Source organism: Haliaeetus leucocephalus, unplaced genomic scaffold, assembly GCF_000737465.1.
Source record: "Haliaeetus leucocephalus isolate CR32 unplaced genomic scaffold, Haliaeetus_leucocephalus-4.0 Scaffold183, whole genome shotgun sequence".
NCBI lineage: Eukaryota > Metazoa > Chordata > Aves > Accipitriformes > Accipitridae > Haliaeetus > Haliaeetus leucocephalus.
Window position 1 is genome coordinate 1,102,545 of NW_010972619.1, and position 18,107 is coordinate 1,120,651.

The 18,107-nt window shown below is 44.0% G+C and overlaps 1 protein-coding gene across 2 annotated transcripts in view; it reads right to left on the minus strand.

Moving 5' to 3' along the window:
• The window catches only part of ZNF618 (zinc finger protein 618), a 131,246-nt gene that overhangs the window by 62,025 nt on the left and 51,114 nt on the right, over positions 1 to 18,107 (minus strand). For both annotated transcript variants that reach the window (XM_010564632.1, XM_010564633.1), the window contains exons 3-5: positions 13,503 to 13,759; positions 9,574 to 9,669; positions 6,766 to 6,843 (exon numbers count right to left, since the gene is read on the minus strand). In XM_010564632.1, the coding sequence (XP_010562934.1) occupies positions 6,766 to 6,843; positions 9,574 to 9,669; positions 13,503 to 13,671 (343 nt within the window). In that variant the 5' untranslated portion in view covers positions 13,672 to 13,759. The remainder of the gene's footprint in view (positions 1 to 6,765; positions 6,844 to 9,573; positions 9,670 to 13,502; positions 13,760 to 18,107) is intronic.

An 18,107-nucleotide genomic window follows, 5' to 3' on the forward strand; every position in this document is an offset into this window, starting at 1 on the left:
CGGCTGCCTCTGCCGAAAGGCGCGGGCTCCCTCGGCGGGACGGCGGCTGCCGACGCAGCGGGCCGCAAAAGGCCAGCGGCCCTTGCCGGGCTGTTTGTTAAGACGCAGCTGCCCGCACTCCTTGGGAAGAGCCTCCACGACTGGGGCTCTCGTTTCCCAAGCTGTCACAGAGGCCTGGGTTCGAAATGGGGCCGCTAGAAGGGACGCCCCTACCCCGGCCCTGCGCGCAGGCAGCCTGCCCTGAGGAGCTTTGGGGGAGCCCCGAGAGGGCTTTGGAGAGGCGCGGGGTGCGAGGGGCTGCGCGCCATCGCGGCTCGCAGCAGTTGCCTCCCTGCTCTCCCGCTGCCGCTCTGCCCAGGGCCAGGCCCTGCCGCCACCCCTCCTCTGCCTCGGGCCAGCCTGCGTTGCGTCTCCAGGCAGAGGGGGCCCTGGCTGAGGTGTGCACGGACTGGACTGACGCATCCTAACAGTCCCGCCGTCGTTAATGGAGCTCATGACGATGAGTTTCGTAACTTCTACTGAAGGTTTGTTGAAATCGCTCGTGTGCTTAATTCCCGGGCAAGCGCAGGAAAGCAAGCGGTGAACAGCGCACCCAGCTCAGCCTCCCACGGGAGATGGCACAGCCTGCTCCGCTGCCGTGCCTCCCCTTCACAGACAGCAATGGCAGAAGCCTCTACAAGAGATGGGCCACGAGAATCCCCCAGGGGCTATTCTATCCTGGTCTTACTGAAGGCACATGTGAGAAAAGATGGGAGAAAAAGCTCCCTCCGCTGTAACACATGGGACCACAAGAAGCACGCAGCAAAGATCACGTTCAAGCCCTAAATGAATGCAATGGGCAAAGCTGCAAGCTGGAAAACAAAACCCAATGTTACAAGTCAAGGATCATAAATGATTAGAATTTCCAAGCCATTTTGAAGTGTTTCATATTCACCCTAAATTGCATATACAGTATGTCACATTATCTAATAACATAACTACGTTTCAAAATATTCCGTATGTCTCTTGGAATCATGCTTGCATTGCTCTGAAAACCACAGCTGCAGAGTGTCACAGCATTTTTGAATTTAAAATTTGCAACCTTAAGTAATGAACACTGTTTGCATTTAATTTCCTTATTTCTTAAAAATAATAAAAACAAATGATTGTGGGTTTGTGGATTTGTACATTTCTACTTGATTAACCTGCCTGATTAGATCACTCTTCTAGGCAACAATATTAATTTGGCACAACTTCATAAACTGAGAGGCCAGATCAGAAACCCTCAGTATCATATGCAAAACCTCAACAGTCAAAGCCCTGTATTTTTCCACAGCTGCTACTTGTTTGAATTACCACCTATCACTCAAGGAAAGAGCTAGCTATGGCACAATGGAGTTCTGCAAAATGCTGTCCTGGCGTTTACAGACCATGGCATAAATAAACCATAAAAGATATGTACTATGCATGCACCAGGCCATTTCTGTCATTTAAATAGCTTTTAAAAGTACTTTAGTCAAACTTAACAAGAATCAAGCAATGCACAAAGGTTTAAGGAGCAGCAATTTCTGAACTGTGTTAAGAAATGTTGTTACTCTTAGTCATAAGACAGACTAAAGTCTCCGTGAATTAAAAAAAAACAACCTAAAAATCCCCTAACAGACCACTCTAAATCACCTTTGGGCTGAGACCAAGTAATTACAGCTTTAAAACAAAAGACCAATTTCTGAGAAAGTTGCAAAAGTAAGTAAGAGTAGGGAGGTCGGCAGGAAAGCTGGAAAACAGGCAAGTTACCTCCTGTGTCTCAAGTAACTTTCTGCATCTCCTATGAAAATCTGCTGCAGCCTGGGAATGTACACAGTAAAAAATGGATGTTTGGGATGCAGCACAGAGAGCAAAGGACCCCCCCCAAAACCCTATGATTGTTCAGTAGCAGATAATCATACATATGAACCCAACTTTCTTCAGCTCAGAAACACCATCTCTCCTCAGGAATGGTTATTTCGCTATTAATTTTCAACTTCTCACCTCAAAATTGTCTCAGTCACAGAACTGCTTCAACTCAGACTCCAAAAATGTGCACTTTGGAAAAACGTTTTCTTCTATATTCACAATTTGAACAAGTCATCTTCCTTTTCGTATTTTTGGAATCAAGCAGAACCCATTCTTGGAAAATATTAATCTGAAACTTTAAAAGCTTTGAGAAGTTTTTTAACAATTGGTTAAACTAGAAACTTCACCTGGAGAAAACAATCCTACTCTAATGCATTCAGCATCTATTTGATGATGGTAGATCAGCCCCTTGGCTGGCACACCCATGCAGGAGGGTAATGGAGGGCTGATCAGTTCACAGGGAGGCAATGCAGCAACTAAATAATGTAAATAAATAATAAAGAAAAACAACTTGAGCAAAATGATCATTCAGCCCAGAAAAGCTTATCTGGAAACAGAGAACTTCCACCAATTATTAGAACACAGGCGATATATCCTGCGAGGGTTAAACGTGAGCCTTGCTATTTTCTTTCGTTTGCTTTTTGAAGAATTCTCCTTTGGGTAAAAATCTCCCTTGCTTGGCCTCAGCCCAGAGGTTTTTAAATTTACTATTTGAAAGTCTAATAAAGTAATTGCAGCCATTTTTTTTGAGTTATCTAAAAGTGAAATAATTTTCCTGACTCAAAACATGCAGATGTTTTGCTGCTCATGTTGCTTAAATATGACCCAACCGTACAAAACAAAACTTTCTAGCTGACTAACTCCTGAAGGCAATCCAAACCTTTTAATGACTTGAAAAACCCCACACAGCTAAACAAAAAGCACTGTAAGCAAAACATTTTTAAGGCCTGGGTTGTATGTAGGCGAAGCGGTAACGTTTGTCAGTGCCGATCACTGGGACAGAGCCTTCCATTGCCACCAGGAATGTACAGCCTTTCTGCTCCAGCTGAACTCCAGCAGCTCTGCAGGAGGAAGGAGCCACAATCCTGCAGGGCTGTACAACAGCTCACAAAGGAGCCTTTCAGCTCGACAACATAACTTTTTTTGTTGGGTTTCTTTTTTATTTTATTTGTGCATTTTGGGGAGGCAAAGGGGAAGGAACGCAACCTTTTCGTTTCTTCCTTGATAAAATGTAGTGAGTAAATTTCTTACCTACGTTTCTGATTCTCTGCAGAACCCTTTACGTGGGGTTTTCCGTGCCTGCATCTTGGCTTTCAGAGCAAAGCAGAAAGGGAGCTTGCCCCTGCGAGGCAGCATGTCTTGAATAAGAGCTGCCTCAACCCTTTGCATTTGCAAACTGCCAGGGGATCAATTGCTCCCTGAAATTCTCCAGCCAATACCGAGCACCACAGGGAAGGCTCAAGAAACTAAGAAACTGCCCCATTTCCAATAAGAAACCACCCGTTCCTGAAGGCAGACAAGAAGAAAAATCAGCCTAAAGAACACAGGTCACCTCCAAAACAGCTTCTCTACCATGAAGATCTAGAGAGGGGGCAGGTGCAGTTATAAAAAAAAAAAAAAAATCTAGTCAGCTTCTCCCAAAAATGATCATTACAAAGAAAAATATGATGTCACCAGTGCAAGAATATTAATGTGGAACTGAATAGCTCAAAGGATGAGAAGAAATTTAAGTTTTGCACAGGGCAAAACAAGCAGCTGACGACTAAGGACCAACTGCAAGAGCAGAGAGGGCAACAGACCTCCCACCCATGCTGGCCACGAGCCGTAAGCCCCAGGCTCCCCCGCTACAGCTCCAAACTGGACACTGAGATGTACAAAAAACAGCTTAGAAATAACCCAGTTCAAAGCAAGGACAACTGGAGACCTCCAAACCTCCCATCCCAGGGACAGAAGTTGTGCCACTGAACAGTGACAATGGGGCTGGGTAGACATGTTTTTTTCAGTTGTTCTGCCCCAAAGGTCCAAACCAGATCCAACACAGTTACTATCTGCTCTCCCATGGGCTGAACCTTTTGCATCACCAGATCTGTCCATCTGCAGGACCAACCCACAGCTTGGCCAATGACCATTAGTGACACAGGAACCACACCAGAAAGCAAAAAGCAGAGAGCTATTCAAGGGGAAGGGGTGTATCCTTCAGCAAATCATAAAAAGCAGGTATTTCTGCTTGAATGCCCAAAAAGCCCTGGAACAAAGCACCTCGAGAGAAGAAAGAGGGGCCTGAGTTTGCTCTTGCTACTGTGATGCTGAGCTGGTGAGTTTGCCTAGGATCAGTCAAACGTTCAGGGAAAGGCAGATGTTACGTGACTGATCGGTGGCTCAGACCTCGGGGAAACCACAGCTGATGCTCAGAAAATGCATCTGGCAAAGAGGGAATGCCAGGTCCTGCCACTGCAATACAGCTCCTTCCTTGCCCAGCCAAAAAGAAATGACTGAAAGATTCAGGATCTGAGTTTCTGGCAGCTGGCAATTGCACGTAATTGGCCAAGGGAGCTCAATTTTCAGTGCTTTGAGGACAAGCAGACCTAGGAGAGCTGGCTTGCCAGTGCCTTGGGTTTTTGAGACACAGACTGAAGATACGCAGGGAGAACATGCCAAGTGCAGAATCACATCCTCAGTGTACATGTAACCACCAAGTTATCTCATGTTTGTTATGATGGTGCAGTACCAGCCACTTCTTCTACATGAAACCTTAGATATGCGTGGCAATAAAAGGATCTTTCACAAAAATGTCTTTCAGTCCTGCAGTCTTATGCTATTTCCAGCACTGTTACTGGTACAGTTCTGTGTACAGTTCTCACTGGATAATATCACACAGGGCTTTCCCCCATATAATCCTTTTGTTTCCTAACCATACATTACATGCATATTCAATGGCATGTTATTTCTCTGCAGACAGGTACACTTCCCAACTGCTTTAACTGCTAGCTCGGGTTCTGTTTCTGGGAGAATCACATTTACAGAGTTGCATAGAGTTTTCAGTTTGATTTCTTGCTGAACAGTGTATATGAATAAATATCTCATTTTGGTTTTTATTGTCTTAAGGCAATTCAAATGCACTTTAAATGTTACTACTATATGCATCAATTTACAGCAACATGAAACAACATTTTCTAAGTTTCACACATATAAATTGTGCTTCTCCACCACTGATGTGAAAATTACTAAGAAATTTCCACATTCAAATTTTTGAAAATTTCCATCTTCTATAGCTATACATTAAAAAGGCTTTGGAAGCAAAAGGTAAAGTCATGTTTCCACTGAGTTCATGACAAAACTATGGATATAAATTGTACGTGTGTATGTTGATGCATCCAGAACATTTAATATATAGCTTGATTTCATCATCAAAATATAAATAAATGTATAAATACAGATCAATTGGATCATACACTAGGAGGTAACCCGATACTAATATAGCTTCTAAAATTCCAGCTGAATTAAGGATCCCATAGTGCTTGGGGAAGAGGAGTAGAATAAAAGCAATCCTTGTCCCAAATCTAAACACTGCAATTATTATTGCAAAAGTATTGCAATGCTGTGATGCAATGGTAAAGCATTCTGCATGTCAGCAAATAACTGCTGCTCACTATTTTAGGGATTTTTTTTCTTAAACTGCAGAGTGAAGCTACTTTGTAGTTACATTTAAAGGACTTTTAGGAATTTTGTTAGTATTTAGAAAGGAACAGCAGCATCTAAAAACAATTCTGCATGTATCTAAGGATACAGAAGAAGCTCTGTGGTGTTAAACAGCACACAAGAAATATGCAAGCATGCAATTAAAGGATGTATTATGAGACTGTGAAAAGCTCTGAGAAGTTAAGGATGCATATTCACTTTTCAGCTGTGCATTTGCTGACTTCTGAGAGTTTACACGTGTAAAATTTAATATTGCATTAGCCTTCATTATTCCTGGATTTTCAAACTTTTCACTGGGAGTTTCCTTTATGCTCCTTTAGACATTCCAGTCAATTGTTCTATTGAAGATCATGTGCGCTGATACTGCCAGTTACAACTGAGGAGCTAAAGCAGATGGTCCTCCAAGTCTGACACAAAGACTTCAGTGCTCAACTCAGGTGAAGAAAATAAAACCACTGAAAGGCTCATGAGCTAATTTCAAGTCCCTGTTGTTCTATTATTTCAGGTATGTATTTCTCCAAATTATATGAACTATGCTAATTGTATAAAACACCAAGCAAAACTTTCACATTTCTGCAATTAAGCAACATTGAATTGGCCAGTCTTACAGAAAATTCAAATAAAGTCACTCTTGACTAAGCATGAGATACTTCATGCAAACAATACATTTGGAAAGTGACCTCCGCTGACAGCAGGGGTACGGGGGTGAGTTCAAGTATCGTTTTGATTTTAACATAAAAATACAGCAGTCTAGCAATGCCAATATCTGACTTTATATCCTCCCATCCTGACTTAACAGGGATGGACTAAAATACCCAGCCGGGCAGGAGTGCAGAGCACCTTGGGGAGATGCCTACCCCTGAGGTGGTAACTACTCTGCTGGCATGTGGTATTTGCCAGGAGAAACTTTTTGATTTGCAGCTCTTCCGACACACAGCAATGCCCCAAGAGCACCATGCAGTAAAGACTGCACCGAACGCAAGGGCTGCCCCTGACCTCTGAAGAAATATTACTGAAGTAGAGAGCCACAAAGCTTAGACAGCCCCAAAGTTTATCCTATGAATGGGCCACCCAGAAGAAACATTACTGATGAACAGAGAAGCAGCAGAGCAATCTTCAAGACCTTCCTGAAAATAGTCCCTGAAGCTGAATGTTACCCCAGGATTCCCAAAGATTTGAGCAGGAGTGAGATACCTCTGTGTGCTCGCACATGGGTCTGGAAACAGTTGTAATACTTGTATTTCTTCCCACATATTCCACACTCGTAAGACCCTGAAAAACAAGACAGAGAAGTATACATCACCATATTAGATCAGGAAAAACAGCCTCCCCACATACTTATCCATAAACTGGGGACAAAAGAATGCAGTTTGCAGCAAAGTAATTTTTGGAAGGTTCATGGAGATAAATGCAGGAAATCACTATCCCAGACTCAATTCTTTTTTCAGCCTTATTTAAGATTCCTTGGCATATTACCCTGAACTTACATTTTCAGTATATCTTTTTAACTTTGCTAACATGAAAGGGGCACTCTCAAAATAGCCTGACTTATAACTTTATAATAATGACTAATATTTCCTATGGACAGAAATAACCTTGAATTACTTTTCAGTAAGTTCCTCGTATATGGGAAAAAAAGCTTTTCCACTGAAAAAAGAAGGCAATAAGTTATCTTGAGGCAAGGAGTTTTCAAAATTTCTCAAGAAATGCACAATGTACAAATTTCTCAAGAAATCCACAGAGATTTGGTAAATATCCACCCAGAGGAAACCAAATAGATACAAATAGAACTTTTGACCTTTTTAAGGAAAAGCACATGACCACAGTAGTCTCTCTTCTCAATTTGTGTCTCTAATTCCAGAAAACACACATCTGCAAACAGTCATTTGAAATGAAACCAGAGAAACAGAGCTGGGAGAATCATTTGTAATGATGAAATTATGCAATGAATTTAGCCTCTTCTGTTTATTGGACAGGCAGACAGAAATTTCCTTAGATTTGTTATTTAAGTTGATTCAACCTTTTTTTCCCCCACTCCAACTTGGTGAACAGGCTATAAATTCACCTTTCATGCTTTCACTTGCAAAATGTATTGCATTTCTTAGCTGTCCATCAGCAGCCAAGTTAACTGTGATCCTACCTGCACTCTTCAGTAGGGCGAGAACAGCACTTATTGGAAGAGAAAGTGGGAGAAAGAAGGGCTGAACATTATTTTGTGTGAATGTAGCATTTCATTTCTATGGATGCTTCCTCACGCAAGCTTGAAACAATCTTTTTCTGACCATGCAAAACAGTAAAACTCAGAGACGAGCCACAAACAAGAACAAATATTCACACACACATCCAAATAAATATTCCCCAACATCATTTTACAATACTTACCCAGCACTACTCAAAGCGAGCTCTTTCCAGGAACAAAACCAACCGCGTTTTTTGAACATGCTATACCCATGATCTTTTTTTCCCCTTCCCATGCCCTATTGATTACAGCTTGGGAAGAAAACAACCCTCCTTCCAGTTCGTAACAGCACTGAATTCCCTGTCTGTCATTGTTAGCATCACTTGGGACTGCCTTTTGAGCTCAGGAGGCTACTTTGTCATTGATGCTGAAAGAGGTAATTCGCTACAGTCCAATACACAAGACTACACATCTGAAAAAATACTCTAAAATACTGATATTATAGTCAGTTGACTATGTCTGATCTGCTCCATAGCCTTTTAATTATCGTAGCTAGTTGTATTTTATATATAGATATACATATATGGGACAGCATATAACATCCATGGTCACTCCACACAGGCTTTTCTAAGTGAAATCCTGGGTATCACCAAGTCAGCAGCATCTGCCAGCCCTTGTTTTCCATGCTCAGGGACGACTTATATTCACCATCAACCTCCAAAATTCTTTCTTGAAAGCCATTCCGTCTGGAGCCCCAAAGCAGCACTGCCAGAAAACAAGTGAACTCACCATCACTTGTGCCCTACCAACCAGTAACCCTGTGCAACAGTTAAGGCTCAGCTGTACCAACAGGAAAATGCGACTGACACCCACCCATACCCCAAAACAGTGCCACGTACACACAGAGCACTGGGAAAACAGATAAAAAACAGTGAAGGACTGCAGGTTGAATTTTTTTCCCCATTTTTCTTAGATTTCCCCCTTCCTCTGGAGATGGTCTATGGCACAAGTGCATTTAGTTGTGCAGAAGTTCTTCAAGAAGAGTATAACCTGTACAAGTAACTGTGTAGTGCCTTCCCTCTCCCAGCACGAAACCAAACCAGTGCTGCAGCCCTCATGCCAGGGGCTGTGCCTGGAAAGCACAAGCAGGAGCCGAAGGCAGGAGAGAGACCAGTGCCTCCCACGGCCAGTGATTTTGTGTGGATGTCCTGAAGCATCCAGGTCTCAAGTGCAGTCTGGGAAGGCTGGAGTCATCTTCTTCGAGGGGGTTACCTCTACCCACTTCCTACGCGTGGACAGTAGAGCACTGCCCCAGGAGGACAGTGAGTTTGTGGAGGGTGTAAGGGAGGTGTGTTACAGATCTTAAGTCCTGCAGGCACTGAGAGACAACTCAACAGCCACAACTGTGTACTGAGAACACCACGATTTGAGTGGCAAAGGCACAGATCCTCATATTAGAAAAAGGAGGGATGACTTACCAAAATAAATATATTATTAGAGTGGAGAAAAGGTGAAGTGGAAAAAGAAAAGACATCGCTATGTGTTAAGGCCTTACAAAGAACATGCCCGTGTTGCCTTGGACACTACCACCATGCTCATGGTTTATCTCAGACTTTGTCCACATCAGGATGTGTCATGCAGGCTAAAGCTGTTTGTAGTAGGAGGGGAGATGGGGAAGGTTATTGGTTAGTTGGTGCATTCAGTTTTGCCAGGCTTTTACTGAGCCTTGCAGCTGGAATTTGGGCAACACACCCGTTGCATCCAGAGCTTTCCCTTGCTCCCTGATCCCTGGTTAGACTTTCACACCCTTCCATCTCACATACCGGATGTGTATCTCAATGCATGGTCAAAAATCCAGGTCCCTGAATATCGATTTCGTGTATATCCAACAGGAGAGCCACGTTCCACTGCTTTTCCATCTAAATTGTGCAAAAAGAAATCAGAAAAAAGCCCTTAAAGTGGATGCATTTCCAAAGAATAATGATGGCTGAAGCCTATTAAAAATTTCCAAGACTCGTGTGTCCCTGTGGCTTGTTAACACGATGTCAGGGGTCACACAGAGTTTCTTAAGGCTTCTGCAGCACTATTTTATTTGGTCTAACTCGAAAGAATCCAAAGTGCTCTTGAATTGCATATGCTGAACAGCTGAGCAACTGAGACATCAGCATCACGGCATGAATCAAGCATGTGCATGTAAGATTGATAGCCTCAAAGCAGAAGGATTCACTCTTCACTTTGTCTCGGAAACATTTCTGATTTAATACACTACTTGAAAAATCTTCTCCAAAACGTTTCTCGTAAAGCACGGACCAGATTGAGAGCTTACATAGTCTTGTGTAAAACTTCTCCTGATCAACCTGCATATAAACTCAGTCCTCCAAAACACAAATACTGACCTGATGGTATTCCCAACATTAAAAAATGATCCACATCAGCTGAACAGTCTCTCCCCTTTTCTCCTGATTTACAATCCAAGTGCCATTTTCTTTTCCCCTCCTTTCTAGATAGCTTCATGGTGGGCTTCTCTGCCTTTCCACCCTGACACCCCTGCCCTGAGAAATGTTCATGTGTTGGAGCTCTTCACATGACCCTGGCCCAAGGCCAGCACATGAAGCTAGCAAGAAAAAAGAAGAAAAGAACAGGAAATACCACATCTCTGAGCTGTGCAGGGCAAGAAACACACCACCTACGAGGCAGGGAGACCTGACGGTACCATGGTAGGGTACAGGTTGGTGGATGGGGAGGAGTGCAGGATCCACAGCAGCAGGATCAGTCTGCTGCTGAGCGGACAGAGGGATACAGCCAACCTCTCTGTTGGCTTTCTTTGCTTGGGATGCCTGAAGAGGGACCCCACCGGGCTTACAAGACTTCTGTGGAAAAGCAGATGAAAGGGAAATGGTCCAAACCCGCAAATATCAGCACCGTCTCTTCAGCTGGGGGACTGCAGCCACTGCCACCATTCATCCCGCTTCGCTGCATCCACTTTCATCCATTGCGGGATTTGGGCTGCTCCAAAGGGATGGCAACAGAGTCTGGAGTAGTGCAAAGTGCAGGAAGAGACATGTGAACGTGTAACCAAACAGGAGGAAGCATACACAAGGCCTAATTTGATGAAAACACTACAAGCGAATAGCAGCAACTGAGCTGGGAATCCCTGTTACAAATCGTTCCAAATAACAACAATATAAATATAGCATGCTGCTGCAGGAGATGTGTGACTCAGAAAAGAGACATAAATCTTCTAATGCAGACTTCAGCCAACTCCCGAAGCTGAGCCCCGCAGGAAGGCTGTCTGTCACCTGAAGCCACGTGTGTCCTGAAGCCTTAAGCACTGTGGCCCTGACTCAGACAACACATCCCCCATTTAACTGACCGTCCCCAGCACACCACGAAAGGAGACAGTCTGGGGGTCGGCATTTCCATGCGAAGAAGCGGGATTTGTCTACTTCTGATCCACCACTTCATCTGGCATCATTAATTACTTTAAAAAAATAACCATTTTTGACACCTCCAACCTCAGCTTCCCTGAGGAAGGTGAGTAACATCCTACCAAAGCCTTGCCTTTCCGCACAGCTGAAGTGATTTAGATACAGGGCTACAAGCTCACATCATGAGAAAGGCTTCAGGGAGAAAAAATCCTGGAAGTGCTGGTGAGCAGCAGCAGAGAGCACGAAGCCTTTGCTCCAGAGGTAGGAGGCACCGGCGTCTTCAGCTGTTCGCAGTCTTGGGCTGTTCCAGAGCCCCAGCCAAAATTGCCAGCGAAGCAGCAGGCACGGGACGTTTCTTGTGCAAGTTACAGAGATGTCTGCAGCAATAGAAATAGTACCTGTCTGTGGTTTCTGGGGGGGGACAGAGGGGACCAGAAGAATTGACTGGGAGCCAGTTCAAGAAACCACAAGGAACTGATATCTGGGCACCACGGTTGGTCCACACAGAGCACAGTATTTGGTGCCCAAACAGAAAAGTTATTCAGAGCCACCTCCCCAACAAACAAGAGTTATGTGAATGGCGGATGAATAGGGGCACTTACAGGGCTCTTTTCACAAAGGAATCAGCCGCAAACTGCCAATCGCCTGCGGACCAAGCTGCCTTTAAAGAAACCCAGCACAAAGCTATAAAATAACAAATATGATGCACATTTCATTTGAAAAGGCCCTTCCAGATAGAAGTTCTCCAGTTTACTTTCTACGGCTTTCAACCATAACTTGTTAACTAGTAAATAACTCTCTGTCCCTCTCCCCATGATGCCTACATGTTGAATAGTGTCCCCCCTCACCTCAGCCTGTCCCCAGCGCTCTCTGTAGGTACGACATGATGGTGTACATCCAAGTTAGCCAACAGCAAAAGCCCGTTCCCCAATTTGCACAATATAGTCAACTCAGGGGACATCATCTGCAGAACAGCTGCTGCTGCCCAGACAGAAGCCATGGGGAGAGGAGGGTCCTACATGGCAGACACCCAATCTGCAGATGCTTTCATCTAGGGCTGGTGACTACGGCTGAAGGAGACGCTCCTATTGCCTCCAATCAGCAGCAGTCTCTCCACCCATCCCTCCTGGGGTGCCAGGGTCACCTCCGCATTTCAGGGTGGCCCACGCAGTGATCAAACTCTCTAGAGCTGTGGGGACACAAAAGCTCTGAATATTCACAGGGTATGTCCTCCAAATTGTAAAATCTTTAAGTTGGAACCAGTTATGGACTTCTTAGGCTTTCCCTAGATGTTCTGACCCTGCCTAAACAGCAGTGACCTCCCACCCTGCCATTCTTGGTGGCTGTCCTACTGGGGAAGGGAGGACAGGCAGGACAACGATGCTCCCAATACAGTCACCAGCTGATGACACCCTCCAGGGTTTCTTCCCAGCAGTGTAGACAATGATCAAGCAAAACCCAGGAGAAAATCTAACATCAATACCTCTTTTCTCTCCCCCTGCAAGACAAACCAACCCTGACAGCAACACTGGGCAGCTCAAATTAGCTTTCTCCTGAGTCCCTCAAAGGAAACATGATCCAACTGGTCTTTCTTCTTTTTATCAGCAACTTCCTTTGGCTCTCAGAATCACTGGTGGGACCAGCTCCATGTCAGAGCCAACAGAGGAGTCCCTTTAGCAAGAGTGGTGCCTCTCCAGGATCCCACAGAAAGCCCTTTCCCTGGAGCAGAAGGAGAGGACAGTCTGAAGTTCACAGAAAAAAAGAAAAAGCTGCTTCGCATCACAGCTTGAGATGGGGTAGGGATAGGAAGTACTGTTTTGGAAATGGCACACCACAGCCAGCCAAAAGTCAAAATTATTCCCACAACGTTACTAGCAATCAGAAAAACAAACAGCAACCTGTAAAACCTGTTTTTGAGCTAAATCTATTTACAGAAAGCAGCAACTTTCCTCAAAACATTTCAACGGTTTCTCAGGCTTTCCTCCTGAATGCCTCCTCATCTATGCCCAGTATACCAACCACCAGCCCTGGGTTCACCACAAATTTTGCATTTGACTGATGGGCAAGTCATTTAACACGTCAAAAGAAGATAATAAGCTTTTTCTTACAGTTACCCTGATCTTGGTTGAGTCTTCAGGGGTGACCAGATGCAAACAGATAGCAAAAGTTAAAGAAGGTAAATAAGCCTGAGACTGATGTGCACCTTCGCTCTGGTCCCTCCAGCAGAGCCATGCTTCCAGGAACAGCCCTCCAGAGCTTTGTTCCTCTCCGCACACCAGGGACTCAGGGAACTGACTGATGGGGTGCGTTATCCCATAGCTTACCGAGTGTCTGCTGGTTGCGGACCCCACCTATGACCACGCAGATCTCTGCAGGCACATCTCCTGGCCCGTCTTTTATGTTCTTCTTGGAATCTTTGGTGTCATCCTGCCAGATCACCTCTTCGATATAGTCATCTGGTACCTCTGTTTTCACTTTCACCTCAGTCATCATTCCAGCCTCTTCACTGGGTGAGGACTGAGATGTCACCGAATCGGAGCCCTCCGCTTTCGGGCTGTGCGGGCTCCTCTTCAAACACTCCCTGAATGGGCAGAAAAGAGGAGAAAACATGAATCCTCATTGTCAAGCACTCACTTTCTCATCACTAGGACCTAATTAAAGGTACTTTAATTTAATGCAGTTTATTTAAAATAAGTATGGCTAGGTATGTGTATCTGTCATATATGGTAAATAATTAAAATTTAACCAGACAAAAGTAATAAATCCATTTGCTAGTAATGAAAATAACCTTAATCATCCCAAACAATAGTAGCAGTCGTAAACAGACTGTACCACTAAACAAGCGCATAGAATTTCACCTTGTTCCTAGCAGGCCAAGAGCACAACTCGAGCAGTCCTGACATCAAGTATTATGACAAAACTAGCCCATACATGCAGAGGAAACACCACATCCTCCTGACATTTTTAATTTGGAGCCATTTCTGCCCCTGTGTACTTCTCCATGGGTTCATCTACTGTCACATCTTCTCTTTTAACCCTGCAAAGCAACCTACCTCTCATCCTATGGTATTTGTATGGTCTTATTTAACATATATGGTGATGATCAAAGGGAGCATATGTAGTATAATGATATTTTAGGGAGACTTACGTTATGGACAGATGCAAGTATCAAAGATGACAGAGAAAGCATGATGGATGGGGAAAGGCAGAGGGAAGAAATGAGGGGTCCAGTGTATTTAGAAACAGGTGAAGGAAAGAGTATGTGTTTTCATCTTGGAAAGAGAAAGATGGAAATTCATGGGAGAAAACAATCTAAATAAATAAATAAATATTCAAAACCCCTTAAGAAAAGGAAGGAAACTGGACCCCCCCAAAGCTGTAAAACAATGTCAACAAGTGATATGGTGGCAAAAGGCAGAGGGATTTTGAGCATGACAGATGAGGACCAGGTAATTATCCAGAGTGTAGAGCTTTTCCAAATGTACCATCCACCACTCATTATGGGCTCCCTGCTTTTAAGACCAGTTATTAATAAATTCCAACACACAATGCAAAGATAAAATAATTGCTGGTTCAGTCTGTGCACAAATCAGAAGAACTAAATATATAACAATAGCTTAGACTACCCAGAAACAGAGATTTTTTTAAAGACTGTGACATATTTAGAATCATGTAAACACTGGGAACAGACGAAGGTGTTTGAAAACGTTTTAAGCAGAAGTAATAGACATAATTAAGTGAAAAATAGGCTGAACTTACGGATGAGAGTTATTAGACCATGCAATAACGAAACAGAAGGAAATCCCATTGCTTGGAACATCACAGAAAGTCAGAACAAAGTATGAATTAAAATGTTAGAAAACTAACACCTGCAATAGTTTCTGATACTGGTTATGGAGCTGGTAGAGAAATCAAAATGCTGCAACTGAAGGCAAAAGAGCCCAGCGGGTAATCCTGGGAGGACGGAGATGAGAGGAACAGATGAACGAAGAGAACAATCTGCAATAATTACTGCACAACCTCCTACATGGACATGTAGTTGCTATTTCAAAATGGGTCGGTCACATCATATCACCAGATATTTTATTATTCATCCCTTCATTCTCATTGTGGAATGAAATGTACAATTAATAGCCCCTAAACAGCAAGAATTAGCCTTGACCTGCCTCCCCACTCATTCCCATCCACCTCACACATCCTCCCCTCCTACCATGCTCCCAAAATCATACAGGGCTTTTACAAATGAGAAAGATGAATTAAGACAGAGAAAATATGGTTGAAAACCAGACCATCTTTATGGTAATATTATTGGATGTCCAAAAAGTCCATCAATCTCACCTGACAGCAGTGTGGTTTGAGCACCTATTCTAAAGCTGAGTGAAAGGGAGCAGCCAGGAGCACAAGTACCAAAGACTCAGCAAAGGGTGGGACTAATTGCAAATCAATCAAACTGAGAAGGTGTGAAATGAAAACACTGATAAAGGCAGCAAAAGCCATGGAGTGAAGGGAAAAAACATCCCTCCTTCAGTGAGGACAGTGGAGGAAGATCAAAATCAATCCAGTACAATTCTCACTGGAAGGCAGAAAAGTGAAAGCAGTCAGTGAAAGCCAGCTTTCCACCTAAAGTGAAGGCAAAATGCCTCAGTTATAGATGGTACAGCAACCTGTACTTGCCAATCCTGGACAAAACAACACAAAAATCAATGCGGAAGCCAAGTGATGTGAAATTAAAAGCTAATACAACTAGCAGTGAGGCTAAGGATACAACTTTCTGAAGAGATTATACATTGGGTAAGAATGTAAAAGACCTCCGATGGCACCCGGCTTTGCATCGCATCACATTCAGATATAAAACAAATCGGCACTACACAGCTTGAAGCAAGCAATGGGCCACGTGCTGCAAAGCAAAATGCTGTCCTCAATGTGTACTGCTCCTGAGCAGAGGTATTTCCACAGGGCTTCTGAAATGGTTGATGTGCGACAGATTTATTAATGCTCTGGAATTAAATTTAACATCACCGTTGCTAAAAATTATGGGTTACCCATGGAGGAGTGGAGAGCAATGACTGTGAAAGTGACACCAACACCAGTGGATCCATCACTCTGTAAACTGGCTCTGCCCAAGACGAGCAGCTGTAGTCAAACGTGCCCAGGAATGTGGGTGCACCCACAAAACAGCACCCACAGTGCTCAGCCATGATGCCAGCAGGCAAGTCACACTGCAGCCACACAGAGCCACTCTCTGACCTAAAGGACTAATGCAATTTTCACATACATGCGCCTGAGATTGAACAAGGAGGTAATTTTCTCTCTGTACGAAGCCGTAGTGAAGCCAGTCCCAGTGTGCTGCAGATGGACCGAGCGCCTTTGTTTTTAAAAGGGGAATAGAAAAGCTGGAGACAATTCAAGAAAGAGACACTGAAATGGTTCAAGACTGGGAAAAGATACTTTATGACTTTGCGAGACCAAACAACTTCAGTCCGTTTCTCATGCCAAAAGGAAGACTAAGAGATTATTTGGTTGCAGCATGTTATCATCTTCATGGGGAGAAAATACCATCTTCCCTTAATTTGGCAGGGAAGAGTGAAGTACGAGCTCATTGCTGGAAGCTGGAACCAGTTGAAATGAGGCATAAAATATTAGCACAGATGGTGGTCCACTGGAACAACCATTTTCCAAAGGATGTGCTCAGGGAGAACAAATCTCTCCAAGTCTTCAAACCCAGAGTATCTGTATCTGGCTGGCCCCGGGTTACTGGGCTCAGTACAGATGTGCACTGGCCAGACTTGGTGGCCTGAAGCTGTAGGAATATATGAATTATTAGACCAGACCAATAGAGCCTCAAAAACTGTGCTCTTTACACTCATTGACTTTCTGGATCCATCTCTGCCAAGAAAGTAACTTCCCGGCTGGGCTGTCTACTCCTAGGTGGGGCCTAAACCTGCAAATATTAATTGAAAGCAATACTATTCCGCTGACATTGCCCCATATGTTACAAGCCTGAGCAGGTACTTGGTGGACAGAAGGACACCAGCCCCAAATATTTTAGCAACTGTCTTCTGCATGATTTCATAGTACAGAAGCCCTGAAAGGAGCCTGCTGATCCTCTCAAAAACAAAATAAGCAAAACCATAAAAAACATAGCACCACTGGATTTCTACAACAATCTTACAACAAACAGAGACCTTCTCTGGCTTCAGACAGTTTCTAGGAGAGATGAAGGCAGCAGGCAGCAGATGGACCCAGGTTACAGAATGGCTACAGATGTACCCACTGCGTGTGTCAGGGAGGTAAACCCACAGCCCCGTGATGCTCCCCATCAAGCACCCTGCCATTTGGACTCGATGATCTTAAAGGTCTTTTCCAACCTAAATGATTCTATGATCGTGTGCAAGGCCAGGTACTGCCCAGTGACCCAGCAGAGAGGTCTGCACAGACCCATTTCCCACTCAGATCCCAGGGAAAGAGCTCTAAGTTGGTGAAAAGGGAATAAATTATAAGCAATAAGATTTTTTTTCAGATTATACGCATCTATAAAAATACATATACATACATATATATATATAAATGCGTGTGTTTGTATACACACACATGCACATATATATGCATGTATATGTATAAGAAGGGCTGATACATGCATCTCTGGCAGCATCCCCTCGTATCTGGCTCCCACCCCTTTCTGCCATGGCAGCCCCAGGACACACATTCTCTGCTGACACCCTGAGGTGCCAGCATTTTATTGCATGAGCCAGGTCCTGTTTCACAGCACCGAGGGCCCCAGCGTCTGGACTGTGCAAGCCAAAATGCAGGAGACGCCATCCCTGAATGCAAGCTTTGCTGTTGACCTGCACCAGGCTGGAATCAGTCCCACACCACCTGAGAGCAGTTTTAGCTACCTTTTTCATGGCCATTGCTGTTTTGCTTAAGAA